The sequence below is a fragment of the Terrapene carolina genome, unplaced genomic scaffold, assembly GCF_002925995.2.
Source record: "Terrapene carolina triunguis isolate 2854851 unplaced genomic scaffold, T_m_triunguis-2.0 Scaffold139, whole genome shotgun sequence".
Lineage (NCBI taxonomy): Eukaryota > Metazoa > Chordata > Testudines > Emydidae > Terrapene > Terrapene triunguis.
Window position 1 is genome coordinate 12,189,846 of NW_020664490.1, and position 18,390 is coordinate 12,208,235.

Consider the following 18,390-nt stretch of genomic DNA (forward strand, 5'->3'; position numbering starts at 1 on the left):
TTAGGAAACTGAATGAAGTGCATACAGGTCTGCAAGGAAAGAACACCCACATTCTTCAGCTGAGTGATTGACTCACAGGATTAATGAAGAAAATTGTTTTCTGGAAGAATAATCTATTAGAGACAAATTAGGAATCCTTCCCACAGCTTTCTAATTTCCTGGCTGTCAATGAAATTATTGAGCCTCCCACACAGGTGATGGTTGAGCAGCTCAGCCAGATGGAGGAACAGTTTGCATCCTTTTCCCTCAACTTGGACATGACAACGTATGATTGGGTGTGAAACTACTTTCAGTGCAAGCCCGATACCATGGATTTGCCAGCAGCTGAAATCGAACAGCCCATCAAAATGTCCCCTGATCAATTCTTGTGAGTAACATATGCCCAACTTTCTCTCCCGGAATTCTGGTTCACTGTGAAGAATGATTATCTTGCACTCTCAGCATGCACCTTGAAACTGATAGTGACATTCACGACCACATAATTGCATGGAGCTGGATTCAGCACACTTGTGTTCATCAACTCTCAGTATCTATCTACCATTGATGTCAAATTGGAGATTACATATGCAATTTCTACCACATCACCGGACTTTGAGAAGCTGTGTCACAACGTGCAAGCCCATGTGTCACATTAGCGAGCATTAAATATATTTAATGTGCAATCTTCTTGGATTCCTTGGTCACTATGTTGCTTTGTTGTGATCTGGGGTCACAGGAAACAGTAAGTCTGAAAATGGGGTCATGCAGGCAAAAAGTTTAGAAACACCTAATGTGATAGAAGAGGGAGATGGCAGGTCAGGTGTGTAGGGGCTCTGTTCTACTCTGCCAATTATCAACTGGGCATATAGACACTGATGAACCATTGCCTTACCTTACATCCAAACATCTCAAAATGCTTTACTTATCCTGATGAATTAAGCCATCCAACATCCCGTGGCATAGATAAAGAATATTAAAACCATTTTACAGATGGCAAAACTAACAGGTTAGTAAAGTGATTCATTGAGTCATTCTAGTAGTTTATCAACCCAAGAAACTTTCAAATATAGAAGCAAGTCAAAAAGTATAACCTTAGTTACTTAATATATTTGTTAATAAATATTAGCTAAGAATAGAATGATTACCTTTGAAAATGCAACAATTTTCAAAGCAATTGTTGCCAAGTATAAGGAGTTCATTACGAAATCCATTAGGTTCCACCAGTCATGAATGTAATCCTGTAGTCCACCATCCCACATCTGTTTAATTTCACCCCATATGAAACCTGTAAATATAAAAGAATTCATTCTAAGCATGGTTTTCAGAAGAATTTTATACAGATCAGTCATTTTAGACTTCATCTTCTGATTCATGTTTCCAAAATGCATTCACTAAGCAAGCGAGAACTGACATGTCATTCATCTAAGCATACAGCTTCATTTTCTTTTGCTTTCCTTATATTACTTTTTCATTACATTCTAAGGAGTATATAAAAAATAGTCTAAGATAGCAACTATTGCCATATTTTGTCCTTAGCTGTGTGTTCCAATGGAAACTGCATAACTGAAGAAACTGACCATTACCTTATTTCAATAGAAATTTATGCTATCATAGGGTATAGAGATTTCAACTTTGTTATCCACAATGGTAGGTAACAAATCTCCTATATCTCTTAAATCCTTAGTGTCATCAGCAAACTATTTCTAGCTGAAATATTAAAAACCATAGTACATTCATTTTAAATCTGATGGACTGGGAACAGTTTTCAGGTGTACTCCCCGCGTATCGCTTTTGACATAGCGATACAGAAATATTTAAAGCCTCTGGGAAATTTTGCATGAGGTCTGATGTGAGCTCAACTGAACAGCTCCAAAGAAAGGCATGTGGAGACACTTTAAAGCTATAATCATTAGAGGCCTCCCTCGGGAGAATGTGCTGAATTAATGCTTGCATATTATGAGGATGTATGGATGCATACATTTAAAATGTACGTTTTACATAAATATGTACAGTCTTTCGGTTAAATATACCAGTTGAAGTTTCACATTTTTCAGTTTTACTTTCTTCTCTAAGTGAATTTAAATGTTCAATAAAGGTGCCAGGCTGTCAGCAATGGAGAGTGAAATCTATTTACACTTGGGGGAAATACCAATATGTTATTTATCACCATTTCCTTAGTCGTCTCTTTCAGCAACATTAGGCAGAGGCCTAATGAGCCTTGTATCAATAAACTCTATAATTAGGAATTGCCTTTCAGTCATAATCAATATTTTCACCAAAGGTGGCTACACGAAGGAGACGTCAGACTCAACTCCAAGGAGGCATTGCCTCTTTTGCCTTCATTGGTGCCAAAGATAGTTTTGTTATGTTTTTCCTGACATCAGAAAATAAAGGACCTGATACACACAGTGGTGGTAAGAAACTAATCTTTCTTCCCGTACCACAATCACATGTTACGAAAGGTTAGAATGTTGTCACATGGCAGGACTCACTGTACATAGACTGCCCTGGTTACTGTTACATCATAGGTTTCAGAGTAGCAGCCGTGTTAGTCTGTATCCGCAAAAAGCACAGGAGTACTTGTGGCACCTTAGAGACTAATAAATAAATTTGTTAGTCTCTAAGGTGCCACAAGTACTCCTCTTCTTGTTACATCATAGTGCAGAGACGCTGTCCACTCATATAAGGGAAGGAGCATCCCTTTTAAAGAGATACCCAACCCATTCTAGCTGTGCTACTGAATGTCAGTCACTTTGGAGTGGGGGAGATCGGAGTGTGACCGGGGACCTCTTCATGCCAACTGGCAGAGGGCATAAGGGGTGCACAGGAGTTTACAGGGATCTCCAGGGTCTATTATCTACATTATAGTGAAGTCTCTCTTGAGAGCCACTCCTCATAACCGTTGCAAAATGTAGGTAAGGATAATATTTAAAGAGTTTTGTATCTATGCTGGAAATTATGTTCTTAAGGTCTGTGAGTAAAGCAGGTCACCAAGAGGTGACAAGCACGTTCCTTTCCGACAGGAGGTAACAGACATTTCTCGCTCTGTCTGGTTATATGTAAATTGAGTATTGTATGCTTCACAATGGAAGGCTATTTACACACTGAGCCAGGTTCTTGAAGAACATACAAGAAGCCTACAGGAAAAAACAGCCAGTGGGAAGTCGAAGGGGCCTCCTGTTTATGAGTAAAGACAATGGATTGTTGGAATATATCTAGGGGAATGGGGCTGTACCCATATTCTTCACCTAGGAGACAAGCTGCCAGCGTGCATGTCTTACATACCAAGGGTCACAGACAGACAGACTGTAAAATACTGGGAGAAAGACTCTGCGGTGAGCTAAACCCTACAGGACCTGAAAATATCTTGTTAGATAAGTCTAGGCTCTAGAATGCTTATAATTTTATATGTAACCATTTGGTTCCATTAATTTTACTTGCTTCTTCTTGAATCTCTATTCTTTGTTAAATAAAATTTCTTTGTTAAATAAACAAGACTTCCTCATGCTAAAGGCAGGTGATAGTGAGATGCCTTACAACCAAGATAACCCTAGGAAGCATCACTCTCCCATTCAGTCATCCTCTCTTCAAAGGACTGAGTGGGAGAGGTGCTAACCTCACCAAGAGTCCCTGAATTTGGCTTGCCATTGGGAAATTTAACCAGAGTTAAGGATAGGGACAATTGTGTAAATGGAAAGACCCCAGCACAAGGAGGCCTTAGAGATTCATGGGTATATCAACCTAAATAAATTCTTCTCCAATTCATCTCAGTTAAGTATTCCACTTAGTATACTGCTTGAGGACAATGCAGAATGGCATTGGGATGATTAGTAAGACAAAAGTTTACGGGAACTAAAATAAAGTGGTCATGGAAGCATTGTTGCTGAAATAATTTGACATTACAAACAGCCTAAGATCTGAGTTGACGCAACCTCACAAAGGCTGGGGGCTGTTTTTCTGGCAGACAATAACTTAATGACAAATGCTTTCAAAGCATTATCTAACTACAACAGAACTATGTCCAGACTGTTCATAAAAAAAAATTAAAAATAGCTAGCATTTTCTTCAGTGTTATGAGTTTATGGGCAGAAAGCAGCCATATTACAGAAACCATTGTTCTAAGCACTGCCTAGGTTTCAGAAAATGATCATGAAATTGCAAATAGTCTCTTTAATTGTGAAATGCAGGTCTCATAACAGCATTTTTAGGGCAGAAATGCTTTCAAGAGGGCCTATAAAGAGCTTGGCTTTTAAACTCTTGTCTGCCATCTTTATAATCTGATGCTGGAGCATAAAGATAGAAAGCTGAAAGAGGTTGGGCACTGCAAATATATGCTGAAATGATGAACACGCATTAGATGAAACATTTGTCTAAGTGGATTGCAAGCCAGGAAAGGAACACTACAAGCTGTATGCAATTCAATAGAAGACAGCAGATATAGTGGAGACCCAAAGCTAGGCTGCTTACCACTATAACAGAAAACTGGTGAATGGGACTTTGTCTTGAATCCAACTTGAGAATTATAATGTATAAAACCAGAGCTGGTCAATATTGGAAAATTTTTTAAAAAGTTTTTTGACCAAAAAAAAAAGAAATTTAAAAACTGAAAATTGTTATTTTTTTTTCAAAAAACACTATTTTGTTGTTTTGGTGGGAAAAAATCAGATTTTTGTAAAAAATTCAGGTTTAGAAAAATTGGGGATTTTGTTGTCTGAAACTGAAAAATTTCACCAAAAAAGCCCCAAAATGTTTACTGAAACACTTAAAATAAATCAGTTTCCAGAAAATCAAAATATGTTTAGTTTTCATTTTTCATTGAAAAACTGAAAAAAAATATTCAAAGGAAAATAAAATTTCCTAAGAAAGTTTTCATCTTTGAAAGGCCATTTTTGCACTGAAGAACTATTTAAAAGAAAATCAAATAGCTCTTTAAAAAACTAGATTCAACTTAATTTTAAGAGAGGACATTTGGTTATTTTGATACTTGTTTTTAAAATAAAATTTAAAAAATACTGGTATCGTTTTTTGTCTACCAAATACAAACAGCACAGGCATTAGCAATACAGGTTTCCTTGCACTGCCTCACCAATGTGACTCTACTGGGGAAAGGGTAGTTCAGTCTCTGGTGAGAGTGCCAATTAATTAAGGTATCAAATGTTGCAATGTTTTGGGTGATGAAGATATCCATCCACTAAGATTTGAGTTGAGACCAAAATCTCCTTTCACATAAACTCCCAAACACCTGTCAGATTATAAAAAAATTTGGTCACTGACGATTAATCCCATTGTCAATGAATCTCCTAAATCACTCACCATAAATTTTACTTTTAAACAACACTTTTCCCCCCATTTCCCATTAAAACAATTAATCAATTACAAAGTGATGATATATACATTGACAAAAATAATCAGATGCATCTTGGTTAAATCCCCTTCTAGAAAGCAAATTCAGAATGATTATAAAATAAAACTGATTCTCAAGTGTCTGTGGAGAGATGAAAATGTTATCCTGTCTCCACAACACAAACATTTGGAAAACTGCCTTCTGTTGTTTATAAGTATATTCCAAGATTCTCAAAGTCATGGCTAATGCCTCATTGTAATGTAATGTCAGGACTGGTGGAAAAAAAGCAAGAGAAACAATATTTTGAACTAGTAAAAGTACTTCTGGTTTTAAAAAAATATCTGTGGATCCCATTCAGATGCTGGTTCTCACCTTTCCCACAATTGGCCAGCCACTCTGTTACTATATTGCTTTGCACAACATCAACTGATGAGAAGTAAGATGCAAGATCTGCAACAGTGAATTTCTGACATGCCAAGTTCAACTACTGCCTTCAGTAGTTGGTCGGGGTAGAGGAGCGTTTACCGTACCCCATTGTGTTAGGTACAGACTGGGACCCTCCCCCTGGAGGGAGAAGGAAAGGTTCCCAGAAGAAGGGGATGGGGACCCCTAGACTGAAAAGCCTCGGGGAGGAAGAGGAGCCAGGTCCTCGGGGTAATGAACATGAGAACCCTAGACATCAGAGCCCGGATAGGGTAGACAGAAGGAAGGAGGTGTGGGGAGAAGGCCAGCCCAAGCCCCTTAGAGAGAGGAGAGGGACAACTGGAGCTCCCCACAACACAGCTCCCAGGAGAAGAAACGGGGACCCTGCTTGGTGGTTTGGGGGAACCCGAGGCCTGGGGTTTCCAGCAGGAGGTCAGGATTGGCCTTGACTCCCTACCGGAAGAAAAGGGGATAAAGGAGAAGGGACACCTGCTGGGGTGCGATTGGTGTGAGGACCTGTGGGTGGCGGCAGAGCTATGGGGACATCCACCCCCAGACCAATCTACTTTTTTGCGGGTGGGGGATGAAGGAGCCTCCAGGAGATGACGCCGGTGATTGCCCGAAAGAGGGGGAGAGGCTTCCCCGGATGAACACCACCGGACAGGGGTGGAGAGACTGAGGAAGGACAAACCTGGTGGTTCATAAGGGGGGAGGTGTGTGACAGGGTGCTGGCTAGAAAACCCTGAGCCAGACCTCGGTCACACCAGCTCCAATCAGGAAAGGGGAACTGGAGCTGGCTGAGTAAGCCTAGGCCTAAGTGGCAAACGGGGAACAGCTGCCGGCCTCGTTATCCAGGGGCTACATAGAGGCTGTCAGGAAGGAAGCCACAGGAGAGGAAAGGGAGGAGTCAGGGAGTTAGAGGCTGCTCTCCCCTGCTGGCTGCAGAAGCTAGAAGTCCCTGAGGCTGTTTGCCTGACACTGTCTGTAGCTACAAATGGTGGGAACTTGTACTGTAAATAAAGAGCATGGGTGATTGCACCAAAGCAGAGGTCTCTGGCTGATTTGTGGGTGCAGAAGTGGCAGAAGATAGAGGGGCACACTTGTGCCCATTACAAGGGGATTGTCTCTTAAATAATTACATAAATAAAATAAGAATAAGAATCCTGCCATTTTCTGTACTCCGGCACTTTCCAAAACCGTGTATCTATATAGTAGTTACATTAAAAATACATTGAAAGTCCTTTGCCCAAATGTTACTATCAAACACATATGCATTGTTGTTGATAACTATAGTGGTAGCTGTAATGAGATGTAACTTAGTACATCTATCTTACTTTAATTATGTTCCATTTTTTTCCTCTCATTTTGTCATGCCACTGCAGTTCAAGGCTCTGGCAAAGAAATAATACATGAGATGATGGTTTCACAGTTTTTCTGACAGACCAGAAGCAGTAACACTGAATATCTTGTGAAATTTCAGCTCAATCTGGTATGGCTAAATGTTCTAGGAACCTTTGGGTTTGTCTGAAATGAACAGCCAAACCTTTTCAGGTTTACCCATCTTGGGATCCTGTGAACTAGGAGGTGCCTCTGTGGGTTAAATGTAGTTTTCATGGTCTTGGATATATAAAAGGCATCAATTTTTATGTTTATTTTGACATAGACTCCTAAGTCACTAGGGACCAGTTTTTAAAGATATTTAGATGCCTGAAGATACAGATAGATTTCTAGTGGGATTCTCAAAAGTACCAATTAATTAGGTGCCTTGGCACTTTTGAGAATCCCACTAGAAATCTATCTGCATTTCCAGATACCTGGAGACTTTTAAAAAACTGGTCCTGGATGTTTTTGAAAGTATTCTTTGGTCAGCCTCTTGCAAAGGCCCTCCATGTGCAGTGCATTTGGTGGTTATTAACTTATTTAGACTCTGCAGGATATATGAGACACCAGTAATAACCAAAAAAAACAAAACAAAACAGTATCTGAGTAAGTTTCTGCAGGTTAATAAAGAAAACAACTTGTGCCATGGAGGCTACAGAGTCTTTTATTAAACTACCCTGAGGACTCTAATTGAGTAGACCTATTGAACAGACAGTAATTGCTTTATTCCTTTTCATTCTTTGACATCCTCAGCTGCTTTCTTTTGATTTTCTGTCTAAATCTCATTTTAAGTGGTTGAGTAGTTTACAATCCAGGGAGGAGAAGACGTCTGCAGGTGCTAGCTGTGCCAGCCTCTTGTTGGTAATGAGCTGTGTAAATAAGTTCTTCCTGTACACTTATGCCAGGAAGTCAATTTTAAGGAAGGTTTGGAAATGTTGGCAAATAATAACCATTCATTCAGGGTGAATGAATGGTTATTATTTGCCAACATTTCCAAACCTTCCTTAAAATTCAGACCCTTCATTTATATTTAGGTACCTAATTAGACTTTGGGAGATTATGGACCTATTACAGGCAAAAGGCAATGAAGGCTGAATCCTGCAAAGTACTGCATACCCTTAATTCCCACTGGCTTCAATGGCAGTCAGGGTCCTCAGCACCTCACAGGATCAAGCTGTGAATTAACTGGTTGCTGAATATAACTAAAATTCATGACAACATCTAGCTACTATTTAAATCATCCATCCATCTATCTATTTAATTGTATCCAAGTGGAACCGAAACAGACATGAAAACATATTTCCCCACTATATAGATTGAATTGTGTTGTATTCAAAAGTCTCACTCTAGGAGGGAAAAACAGCAAAAAGTAGTAGAAATTGTTTTGATTTGACTTCAGAAATTCAGATGCAGGCTCGATTTTAATTTTAAAAATACTGTTTTTTTCTTTGGAAATGGTTAATTTGTGGCAGGAACAAGTTAATGAAGACTCTTAATTTTATGAAGGTAGAATTGGAAAATATTTTTTACATATAACAATGTCTTCAGTGTCACAAATAGAGAAATACTGGAATTATTGCAAAAAATATAGTGAAGCAAACTCAATATTTTTGCACAGTGCTGCTGTTGACTCATACTCAACAAATAGGATATTTGGATATGCTTCCATGCTCTCAGATATATTCTGCACAGGAGTCTGTATATAGCAATAAAAATAAAATATGTCCTGCTCTCAATGTGAGGTATAAATCTTGCGGAATTTGTTTTATAATCTTTTAAGGTTTCATTGGCATTGCTTATGGCTTTAATATGCCGACAGTTATTATGTTTATTTAACGTACGAATTATTTTCTTGCTTTCACAAGATTCTACAGGGGATAAAAAGGGTAAACTTGGGCTTATATCTATATTACCTAAAAGATCCTTAATTTTATACATGTTAACATCTAGCCCAACAGTTCATTGCTACAATCCTATACTAATTAATTTGTATACTTCTTGTTACTCTAATTAGTAATTGCCGTGCTTCAGTGCTGGTATAACAATTTAATGGCGATATTAATCTAGAATATTTATCAATTAAGAGTGGGATTTTCAAAAGAGCCTAAGGCTCAGATACTCAAAGGATCAATGGGAGTTAGGTGCCTAAATACCTTTGAGTGGGGCCCAAGTGATTTAGGAGCACAAACCCTGTTTATTTTCAATGAACTTGTGCTCCCAAGTCACTGTGGCACTTCTGAAAATCAGTAGGTACTTAATCTCATTGTTAAACTGAATACATAGTCATATTTGAATTTTAAATTGTCCTATATTTTTTCAAAATCTTTTTTGCATGAATCCATAGTTCTATAGTAGTGACAGAATGAGTCACCATTATGAACTATATTAATCTTTTCAGTAGTAGTTTTATGTGTACTAGAACAAATCATTTGAATAGTCCTCCAAGCTGCACATTTTGTTACTTTAACAGATAAAAGGATTTCAGTTTTGGAATAACACCAATGATGGCGCTTGCTTGCTTAAAAATATGACCAAGCTCCAGGTATTATGTACTGTCTTGCCAAATACTGACTCCATCAATAAAGTGTTCTGGCTACAGTAAAACAGCAGACTGGGATAAATTTTTGCCTGGATGCTATAACCTTTTATATTATCTTGTAAAAATAGAGTGTTTGTAATTCTAAGCCATTGCCATTGGGATGGAAGTCATAACTGATAAAAGGCTATGTAAAACTCAAGGCTCAGAAGGTCATTGTTAATTAAAGGAACTACCTTTATTTTCTGAGCTTTCTATTCATACATTACATTATATATCAGATGCTATAGTTATGCGCATCATAGAAAAGCCCATGAGGAAATTAATAATTCTTCCTTCAGAGCAGGGCTTGAACGGTGTGCAGTAAAAAAGGCCTAGGGTCAAGCACTGAACAATAAAGAGATAAAAAAATATTGAATACCTGCTCATTCAGTTAGCATTATCCATTTGCTACTGCTAAATATGGGGGGACATAAAACGCCCAAGTTTTTAACATGGGCAAAACTATTTTTTTTCTACCCTCTATTCTTGGAAATGGCTCGACCATTTTAGCTCACACCCTGCAAAGAAAATTGTAGCCCAAACAGTTATAGTTTGGCAAACGTATAAGCAACTGAAAGCAGGGTCTTATAATGGAAAGTGTTTGGGCAACCTTAATATGCAGAACAAAGGAAACGAATAACATTATTTGAAAAAGCAGGATTTCGTTCCCTTTCATTTTTGAGCCCTGGGTTACAGTGGTTCCAAAGGTCACATAATTTATGCTTAACTTACTCTCTTAGCTCACAGATATCATATGTATTCATTGAATCTTCTTGGACAGAGATCTGTTCCACAATGTAAGTGTTCATTTTCCTTCACCATGCTTCCTTTGTCTCCATCTGGGTGTGTGTTATTTCATCTGGGTGGCCACATCACCCTTTATCTCTGCTCCCTCTAACAACTCAATTTCCATTACCTGCTGATCAATATTTTATGCTTCTTTCCTGACCTGTTGCTGGTAATGATTCCCCTGTTAATGTCACATCTATAAACAGTTCATACTGAACTTTTGCATATCCATTTGTAGTGTCACTAGATATAAGCAGACTAAGCAATTGCCCCAAACAGCTCAAGGGTGCCCCAGTTTAGTATTTACCATTACCAAAATACCATTCATCTTATTTAACATGGACTTAACAAGTGTATTATTATATATTGTGTTGGTATATTTTTTGATTTGCAGAAATAATGCAATTATTATTTTTAAGGGGTCAGTAAGAGGGGGCCCAAAGATACTCTGGCTTAGGGGCCCCCGGTGGGCTCGCACCACCTCTTGATTCAGATACACTTTGCTCTCAATGCTCAACAAGACTATACTATCGCACTCATCCCACCTAGAATTTCTTCAGCCATGAAGTTGTGTATTTTGCACAATTTACAAGCCTCCTCCTTTCCTATAGGTTCTCACTCTCTAATAACTTGTATCAAACAATCTGACAGAAAGAACAAGGCATGGAACCAAATTGTTAAAAAAAAGCCACTAAATCCCTGTTCTTTTTACATTCAATACTATCCAGAGCCTTATTAAGCTGAATATTCTAGAGAAGACCATAGAAATACACCCTCAATTTATCCAAACAAACCCACGCTGAAATATTAAAAGTGTTATGGAAACATGAAAATTAACAACAGAAAAATAGGAATTTTCCATGCCCTTTCAAGAACGTGAGATGGACCCAACCTGGAAAATTCTACAATCTGAATACTACTACTACTAATAAAGTTATAAGAACCCAAATTATTCTTCTTAAGAATTTTCTTCTCATAGAAGTTCCTCATCTTCTTTGAGGAAAATCTTTTATCTCTTTCTTTTTCTGACACTCTTGTTCACTCTTTTCCCCAGCAATCTAGCATAACTACAGTAAGTGAACCCTATCAATGCAGTGATGTTTTTTTGTCAGAGAAACTTTCTCTCTTGTTGTTATGTCCTCTAAGTCACTTGCAGAATGGTCCAGAAAAAAGACAGCCACCTGAAGAACAGTATATGCACGCCAACCTAATACTACTATGATATCAAGATCCCATTGCCATTTGCTACATCCCCACAGAACAGACTGGGGAAAACACCAATGAGTTTATTAGAACACAGCTATTGACTATAGAATTCACAGAAGTGAATGTCCTGATTGTCTATTCCTCCATTCCTGTGCTAAGGGCAAGATTGGAGCGGGAAAGACAAAGATGGCTTAAGCCAACTTTGTTGTCACCCTATTCTTGGGTTATCTGGAGGTCTGACATAAATGAGAGCAGCCTCAGGGCTGCTCTAAACGCAAAACATTGACTGCAATTGCCCCCTATGGGTTGTCTGTCAGCTGAGAATAGTGACTGCAGCAGTGATCCAGTCATGTATCATCTCTCCTCTGACTTGTCCTCTACATCAGGGGCTGTGATTTGGGCTCCTGTAGTGCTGGTTTGGCAGCTGTATGTTGGTTAGGGAAGCCCCTTACACCAGAGACATTTTGGGAGAGAGTTGTTTCTGCCTGGTTTCACCCCCTTTACATTGCTGGCATAGTGCAGAGGGGCAATTAGGGCAATCACACAGAATCTAGTGATGGCACGGATAATTTTTTGGGAAAGTTCTCTGGCCTGTGTTATACAAGGAGGTCAGACTAGATGATCACAATGGTCCCTTGTGGCCTTGGAATCTACGAATCTAGTGATGAAAAAGATTGGTCTGTCTCACTCCCTCACTTCTATTGTTTATTGCTCTTGCTCATTCCAACTTACTCTTGCTCATTGCCTCAGTGGTGGTAAGGTCTTCAGGGCAGGGATGATGTCTTTTTATTTTTCCCGTGAAAACAACTAGCAACCTTCAGGATGCCAATTAATAACTACTAATAATTAAGGCTGCAAGTTTGTCACGGAGGTCATGGAAGTCATGGATTCCGTGACTTACTGTGATCTCCGTGACTGGACCAGTCACACCGTCCGCTGCTGGGGCAGTCTCGGGACACCCCTCACCCCCAGCAGCAGCAGGAGTTTAGGTGGGGGGCTCAGGGCTGGGGGTTCAGGTGCGGAGAGGATGAGGGCTCTGGCCGGCGCTTTCCTGAGGGTGGTCTCCCTGGAAGTGGCAACATGTCCTTCCCTCAGCTCCTAGCTCCCACGGTTCCCAGCCAATGGGAACTCGTGGAGTTAGGAGCTTAGGGAGGGATATGTCACCACTTCCGAGAAGCTGGATAGGGAGCCTGCCAGCCCCGCCAACCCCAGCACCAGAGGGGGTTCTGGGCTGCTCCCAGCAGAGCACCCGCAGTGCCCCTGGACTCCCTCCCCGACCACCCGTGCTGCCCACCGGGCTGCCCCCTCAGCACCTGCACCCCCCCAAGCACCTGCAGTACTCCCAAGATTAGTCAGGTATATAGTACAAGTCACGGACAGGTCATGGGCTGTGAATTTTTATTTCCTACCCATGACCTATCCATGACTTTTACTAAAAATGCCCATGACTAAAACATAGCCTTAAAAATAATACAGTTTCCCTGGCAGTGAAGGATTTCTCCCTATTGTACATTTAGTCTTGTTTAGATAGAAATTCCACCACTTCAATTGGGAGACCGTTCCACAAACGAATAGATCTCACTGTCAGGAAGTTTATCCAGATATTAAGCCTAAATGTTCTTTTTTAGTTTTATTCCCTTAGTCCTAGTTATATTGACTTTTATTACTGCAGAGATAATCACCAGGTATTGTAATATAACGTGTGTAATCAAGTAAATTGTCTAAAACAAAAAAATGAATAAAGAAACTTTCTTAAATGATCTTTTTTTCTTATAAAATTAACTGTTTCTTTGAGTAAGTAGCCTGATACAGGTTCTTCCACTGAGTTTCCTATTCTAAGGACTCTTAACATGTGTTAATTATACACATTGACTCTTACATACTAATAAGAAAATGGTAATTAATGTTTGATCTTTATAGAGTTTAGATAATTATGGACAATTTTAATGCTTCCTAAGTATTAAATCATGGAGCCATATATATTATGAGATCCATACTGAGGATAAGTCAGGAATATGTATAGCTCCCATTTGTCTGTACTCACAGTAAGAGAGGTAACATTAAAATGTAAATTACATTCAGAACTGCCCTAACAAGGAGAAAGAAACATGAGTCTATTGTTTAAAAAAGTTAATAGCCTTGAGATCTGTTGTAGCTGCTCCAGGATAACCTTTGCTTTGGGAAAGGGGATTAGTTAGTTACGTTGTCAGTTTTAAAATAGGACTTTTACCCTAGAGCTACATAAGTTCAGTATATGCTTCAAAATGTATCTGCATCCAGTAAGCAGAAATGTATAATTTACCTACCCATATGTCGAACTGGGATAATGATACTATCCATTTTAAAGCATTTTAGAGCTATATAACAGCTAAGTATTGATGATGATGATGATTATCCCCCAATCCAGGGACATTGGGGAGAGGGGGTACTGTGCCCTCCTGGCATTGTGATACTGGAAAACTGCAGACTGGCGTTGCTAGGCCGGAGCTGAGCAGCTGCAGGGTAGCTGAGGAAGGCTCCCTGCTCAAGATAGGAGTCTCTATCTGAAAGGAAGGAATGTGCCAGCGCAACAGGATTGGTACTTGGTCCACTGGATTCTGTTTGTTTGTTTCATGTTAGTACAAAAACTGTAATAACTAATTAGAAAAGATTTAAAAAAAAAATGAATCCCAAATCCTGACATTAGCTTGGCTCGTCAATATGATTTGTAACTCTAACCAGCCCGACAGACTGATTAATTTCTTGGCAAAAACAATAGCTATATTTTGGCGTCTTTTTAGATTAAAAACAAGATTTATCAAACAAAGGACAATAAATCTTGGAGCTCAGCTGTGGCACTGAGGTGTGGCCCAGTGCTGGGAACTGAGGGAAGCTGTGTGACCCCGTCCCCAGGGCAAACTCCACAAGGCAACATACCTCACAAAGCACAATCCCTCTCAGAGCATATCAGCATGCAGGAGTCTGTGCATGTTGCACTCTTCCTTTGGACATGCATCCCTGCTGCTGGGGAGTGTAGGAGACAGAAGGAACAGTCCCTTCTCATTCCCCTCCATGAGTGGTCAGGCACTATCTAGCTGCATTCTGAGGACTTGTCTACATGGGTCCACAGTTCGAACCTTGTGGATGTGCATTGCAGCGCGCTCTATCATGCTGCACAGTAACTACCCCATGTGGATGCTGCAGGTGCAAACTAAAAGGTATCTAGGTTGCACTCACAGTTTCCACACAGGGGAGTTACAGCGCAGCACACCAGCACATGCTGAAATTCACACCCACATAGGCCGAACTTCAGGGCCATGTAGACATGTCCTAAATGTCATGATCAACAATATCTGGAGCCCTCTCATTTTGGGCCAAAAATATAAAATGCATCACCATTTTCCTTTGAAGCTAACAGGTCAGGAAGTCTAGGAAGGGTTGTGGAGGTGTTCAGTGCAATAGCTTCATAGAGAACTGTGAGGATCGAAAGAAAGTCAGGGGCCTACTGTGAGGAAGGATCTGTGTGTAGCCTTATTGACACTGGACAGTAGCACCAGTTTAACTAAAGTTGCAATTTTAAACCAATGTAATGAACCTGTGTGAACCTCTGTGTGGACTCTCCTATATTGGTTTAAACCAGGCTTATTGTAGATTAGCCTGATTTGTTTAGGAATCATTTTAAATTGAACCAAAATAAAGCAGAGACTACAGTACATCCTGGCAGATGTAGTGTGGCTAGTGAGGAGGGGCTAAAGGCGAGAATGGGGACATGAGGGAACTGGAACTACAGCTCCCATGAGGCACTGCACCCACTCAGGCAGACACAGAGGTTAACAATCCGGTGACACAAACAAAATATTTTGTTTTAGGTGAACCCAGGCAAAAACATTTACTTTTGATTTTCCTGACAGAAAATTCAGCAGAAATCATTCCTGCCTCCCTGTCCCCCACCCTGGAAACTTTTGACTTTAACAACACCCCATTTTCTGATGGCAAAATGTTTTGACTGAAATTTGTTAACTAGCCCTAGTCAATTTTTCACAGAAAAAAAACATGTTTGAAAAAAGTCTGTTTTGGATTTAAAAGCTTATTGGAAAATTCTGACCAGCACTAATTATAATTTGTGCACCTTCATTATTTGTGAAATATAGCTGTGACCTTTGGAAATGTTTAAAATTAGTAACAACACACTCTGAGACTATAAGTTCTGCGAGTACTACAAACTATCTTGTTCTCTGTCACAGAACATCCTTACAGCTAAAAACAAGAACATAAGAATGGCCCTACTGGGTCAGATCAAAGGTCCATCTAGCCCAGTATCCTGTCTTCTGACAGTGGCCAGTGCCAGGTGCCCCAGAGGGAATGAACAGAACAGGTAATCGTGAAGTGATCCATCCCCTGTTGCTCATTCCCAGCTTCTGGCAAACAGAGGCTAGGGACACCATTCCTGCCCATCCTGGCTAATAGCCATTGATGGACCTATCCTCCATGACCTTATCTAGTATTTATCAAGTATTAAATAAAATGTTAAACATAAGAACATAAGAACATAAGAACGGCCCTACTGGGTCAGACCAAAGGTCCATCTAGCCCAGTATCCTGTCTACTGACAGTGGCCAATGCCAGGTGCCCCCGAGGGAGTGGACCAACAGGCAATGATCAAGTGATCTCTCTCCTGCCATCCATCTCCATCCTCTGACAAACAGAGGCTAGAGACACCATTCCTTACTCATCCTGGCTAATAGCCATTAATGGATTTAACCACCATGAATTTATCCAGTTCTCTTTTAAACGCTGTTATAGTCCTAGCCTTCACAACCTCCTCAGGTAAGGATTTCCACAAGTTGACTGTGCACTGCGTGAAGAACTTCCTTGTATTTGTTTTAAACCTGCTGCCTATTAATTTCATTTGGTTACCCCTAGTTCTTGTATTATGGGAATAAGAAATAACTTTTCCTTATCCACTTTCTCCACATCACTCATGATTTTATATACCTCTATCATATCCCCCCCTTAGTCTCCCCTTTTCCAAGCTGAAGAGTCCTAGCCTCTTTAATCTCTCCTCATATGGGACCCGTTCCAAACTCCTAATCATTTTAGTTGCCCTTTTCTGAACCTTTTCTAGTGCCAGTCTATCTTTTTTTAGATAGGGACTCTAAATTGAAAGATAAGAGAAGTAAATAGATTTTTTTTAAAGTGAAGCATCTAGTAAATTTCAAATTGGTAATTTATATAAATCTGCACTACAGTGGATAGAAATCACAAAGTTATCAATTCTCATGCTACGGGGCATACATTAATCATCAGCTGAGGTCAAAAAGAAAATCCCTTGAATCTTACCCCCTTGCCCCTACCATGGTATAGAATTATAATTGGCCAGGAGCAGGCTGGCTTTTTTTTTAACTTTCCTCTGAATTATCTGCTACAGTCCCCAAATACTAGATTAGATGGCCTACTGGTCTATTCTGTGATGGAATATTCCACTGTGTATTCCTCCTTCAATAATCTTCACAAAATATGTCTGAATTTAACATTTTCCACTATATTTTCTTTAGTAATACATTTACCCAGGACCCACGGTAATATCATCCACTCGACGACGGTTGGAGGTGGCCCCTGCATGTTCAAGTCCGACCTGTCGATGTGCTGAGAGGCAAGGAGCAACAGAAACAGAAAAGTCAAGTAGGATGCAGTATGACAGATAAATTTGATAAATGGCTTTTTGATGAACAGCCCTAATGGGCTTTTGGGAGCGATCAGGTAGCACACAGAGAAGACAGGGAAAAGGAGTCCAATCACGGCACATGTCAACATCTTCACTGCCCAGTGCCGCCTCCTCCAGCCTGGGAACTCATCGTACCAGCGGGATGCAAGCAGCTGCTGACAGTTGGGCTGGGCAACAAACTAAAGGGAAAGAAAGAAAGGACAAAGTCAATTCCATGTGATTGTAACCCATTCATTTTCTCCACAGGCCTACTTTAGGGCCATATTTTTATTGGCTTTTGGGTGGGCACACAGAGGAAAGCTTTTGAGAAACCACCATGCTATTTACACAACCTATGCAAGTACTACTCATAATAGCAGCCCATGTGAACAAGGACTGATAAGCCCCTCCTTCCTCCAGTAAGCCAGTCACTGGAAAGAGGGTGGGTGGAGAGGACAGGGGGGGACTTGGCTCAGCCCCATTGTGGCACTCCAGGCATCTCTACCTCACCCTAAAGGTGTTGGGTGTGTGCGCCTCCATGAAGCCAGGGGCTTTTGGGAGAGATGGTGCCTACCAAAGGATACTCCCTCATGTTACTCCCCCAGAAGTGGTACAGCTCATGCTGTGTACAGCATACACAGAAGCCCTTAAAATTCACTTTTTAAAAGTATTTATGCTAGTAAATCTCAACTGCTCAAGTGTTAATGGAAATCAGACACAAAAGAGTTGTGACATGGATGTTTCAACATTTGTTTTCAATTCAAATACATATTCACAAAAAAAGTTTCCATTATTCACTCAGCTCTTGAACAGAACTTGAAGATCATCAGATAAAAGTCACTATGGAAATACAAAGAATTATTGTTGTTGCAGGACAATAATTTAGCATCTTCAAAAAGTAAAATTGAATGCAATAATAAAAAAAAGCTTTTCCTCATCACGTTCCCTGAAAATTCTCTAATTTAGTTCTATCTATCGGAATACTGAGCAAAGCGTATGTAGATATAC

General features: G+C 40.0%; 1 protein-coding gene across 1 annotated transcript in view; it reads right to left on the reverse strand.

Moving 5' to 3' along the window:
• TRPC4 (transient receptor potential cation channel subfamily C member 4) overlaps positions 1-18,390 on the reverse strand; it is a 195,585-nt gene that overhangs the window by 33,532 nt on the left and 143,663 nt on the right. The window contains exons 4-5 of the mRNA XM_029911965.1: positions 17,246-17,582; positions 1,125-1,264 (exon numbers count right to left, since the gene is read on the reverse strand). Coding sequence (XP_029767825.1) covers positions 1,125-1,264; positions 17,246-17,582 — 477 coding nt within the window. The remainder of the gene's footprint in view (positions 1-1,124; positions 1,265-17,245; positions 17,583-18,390) is intronic.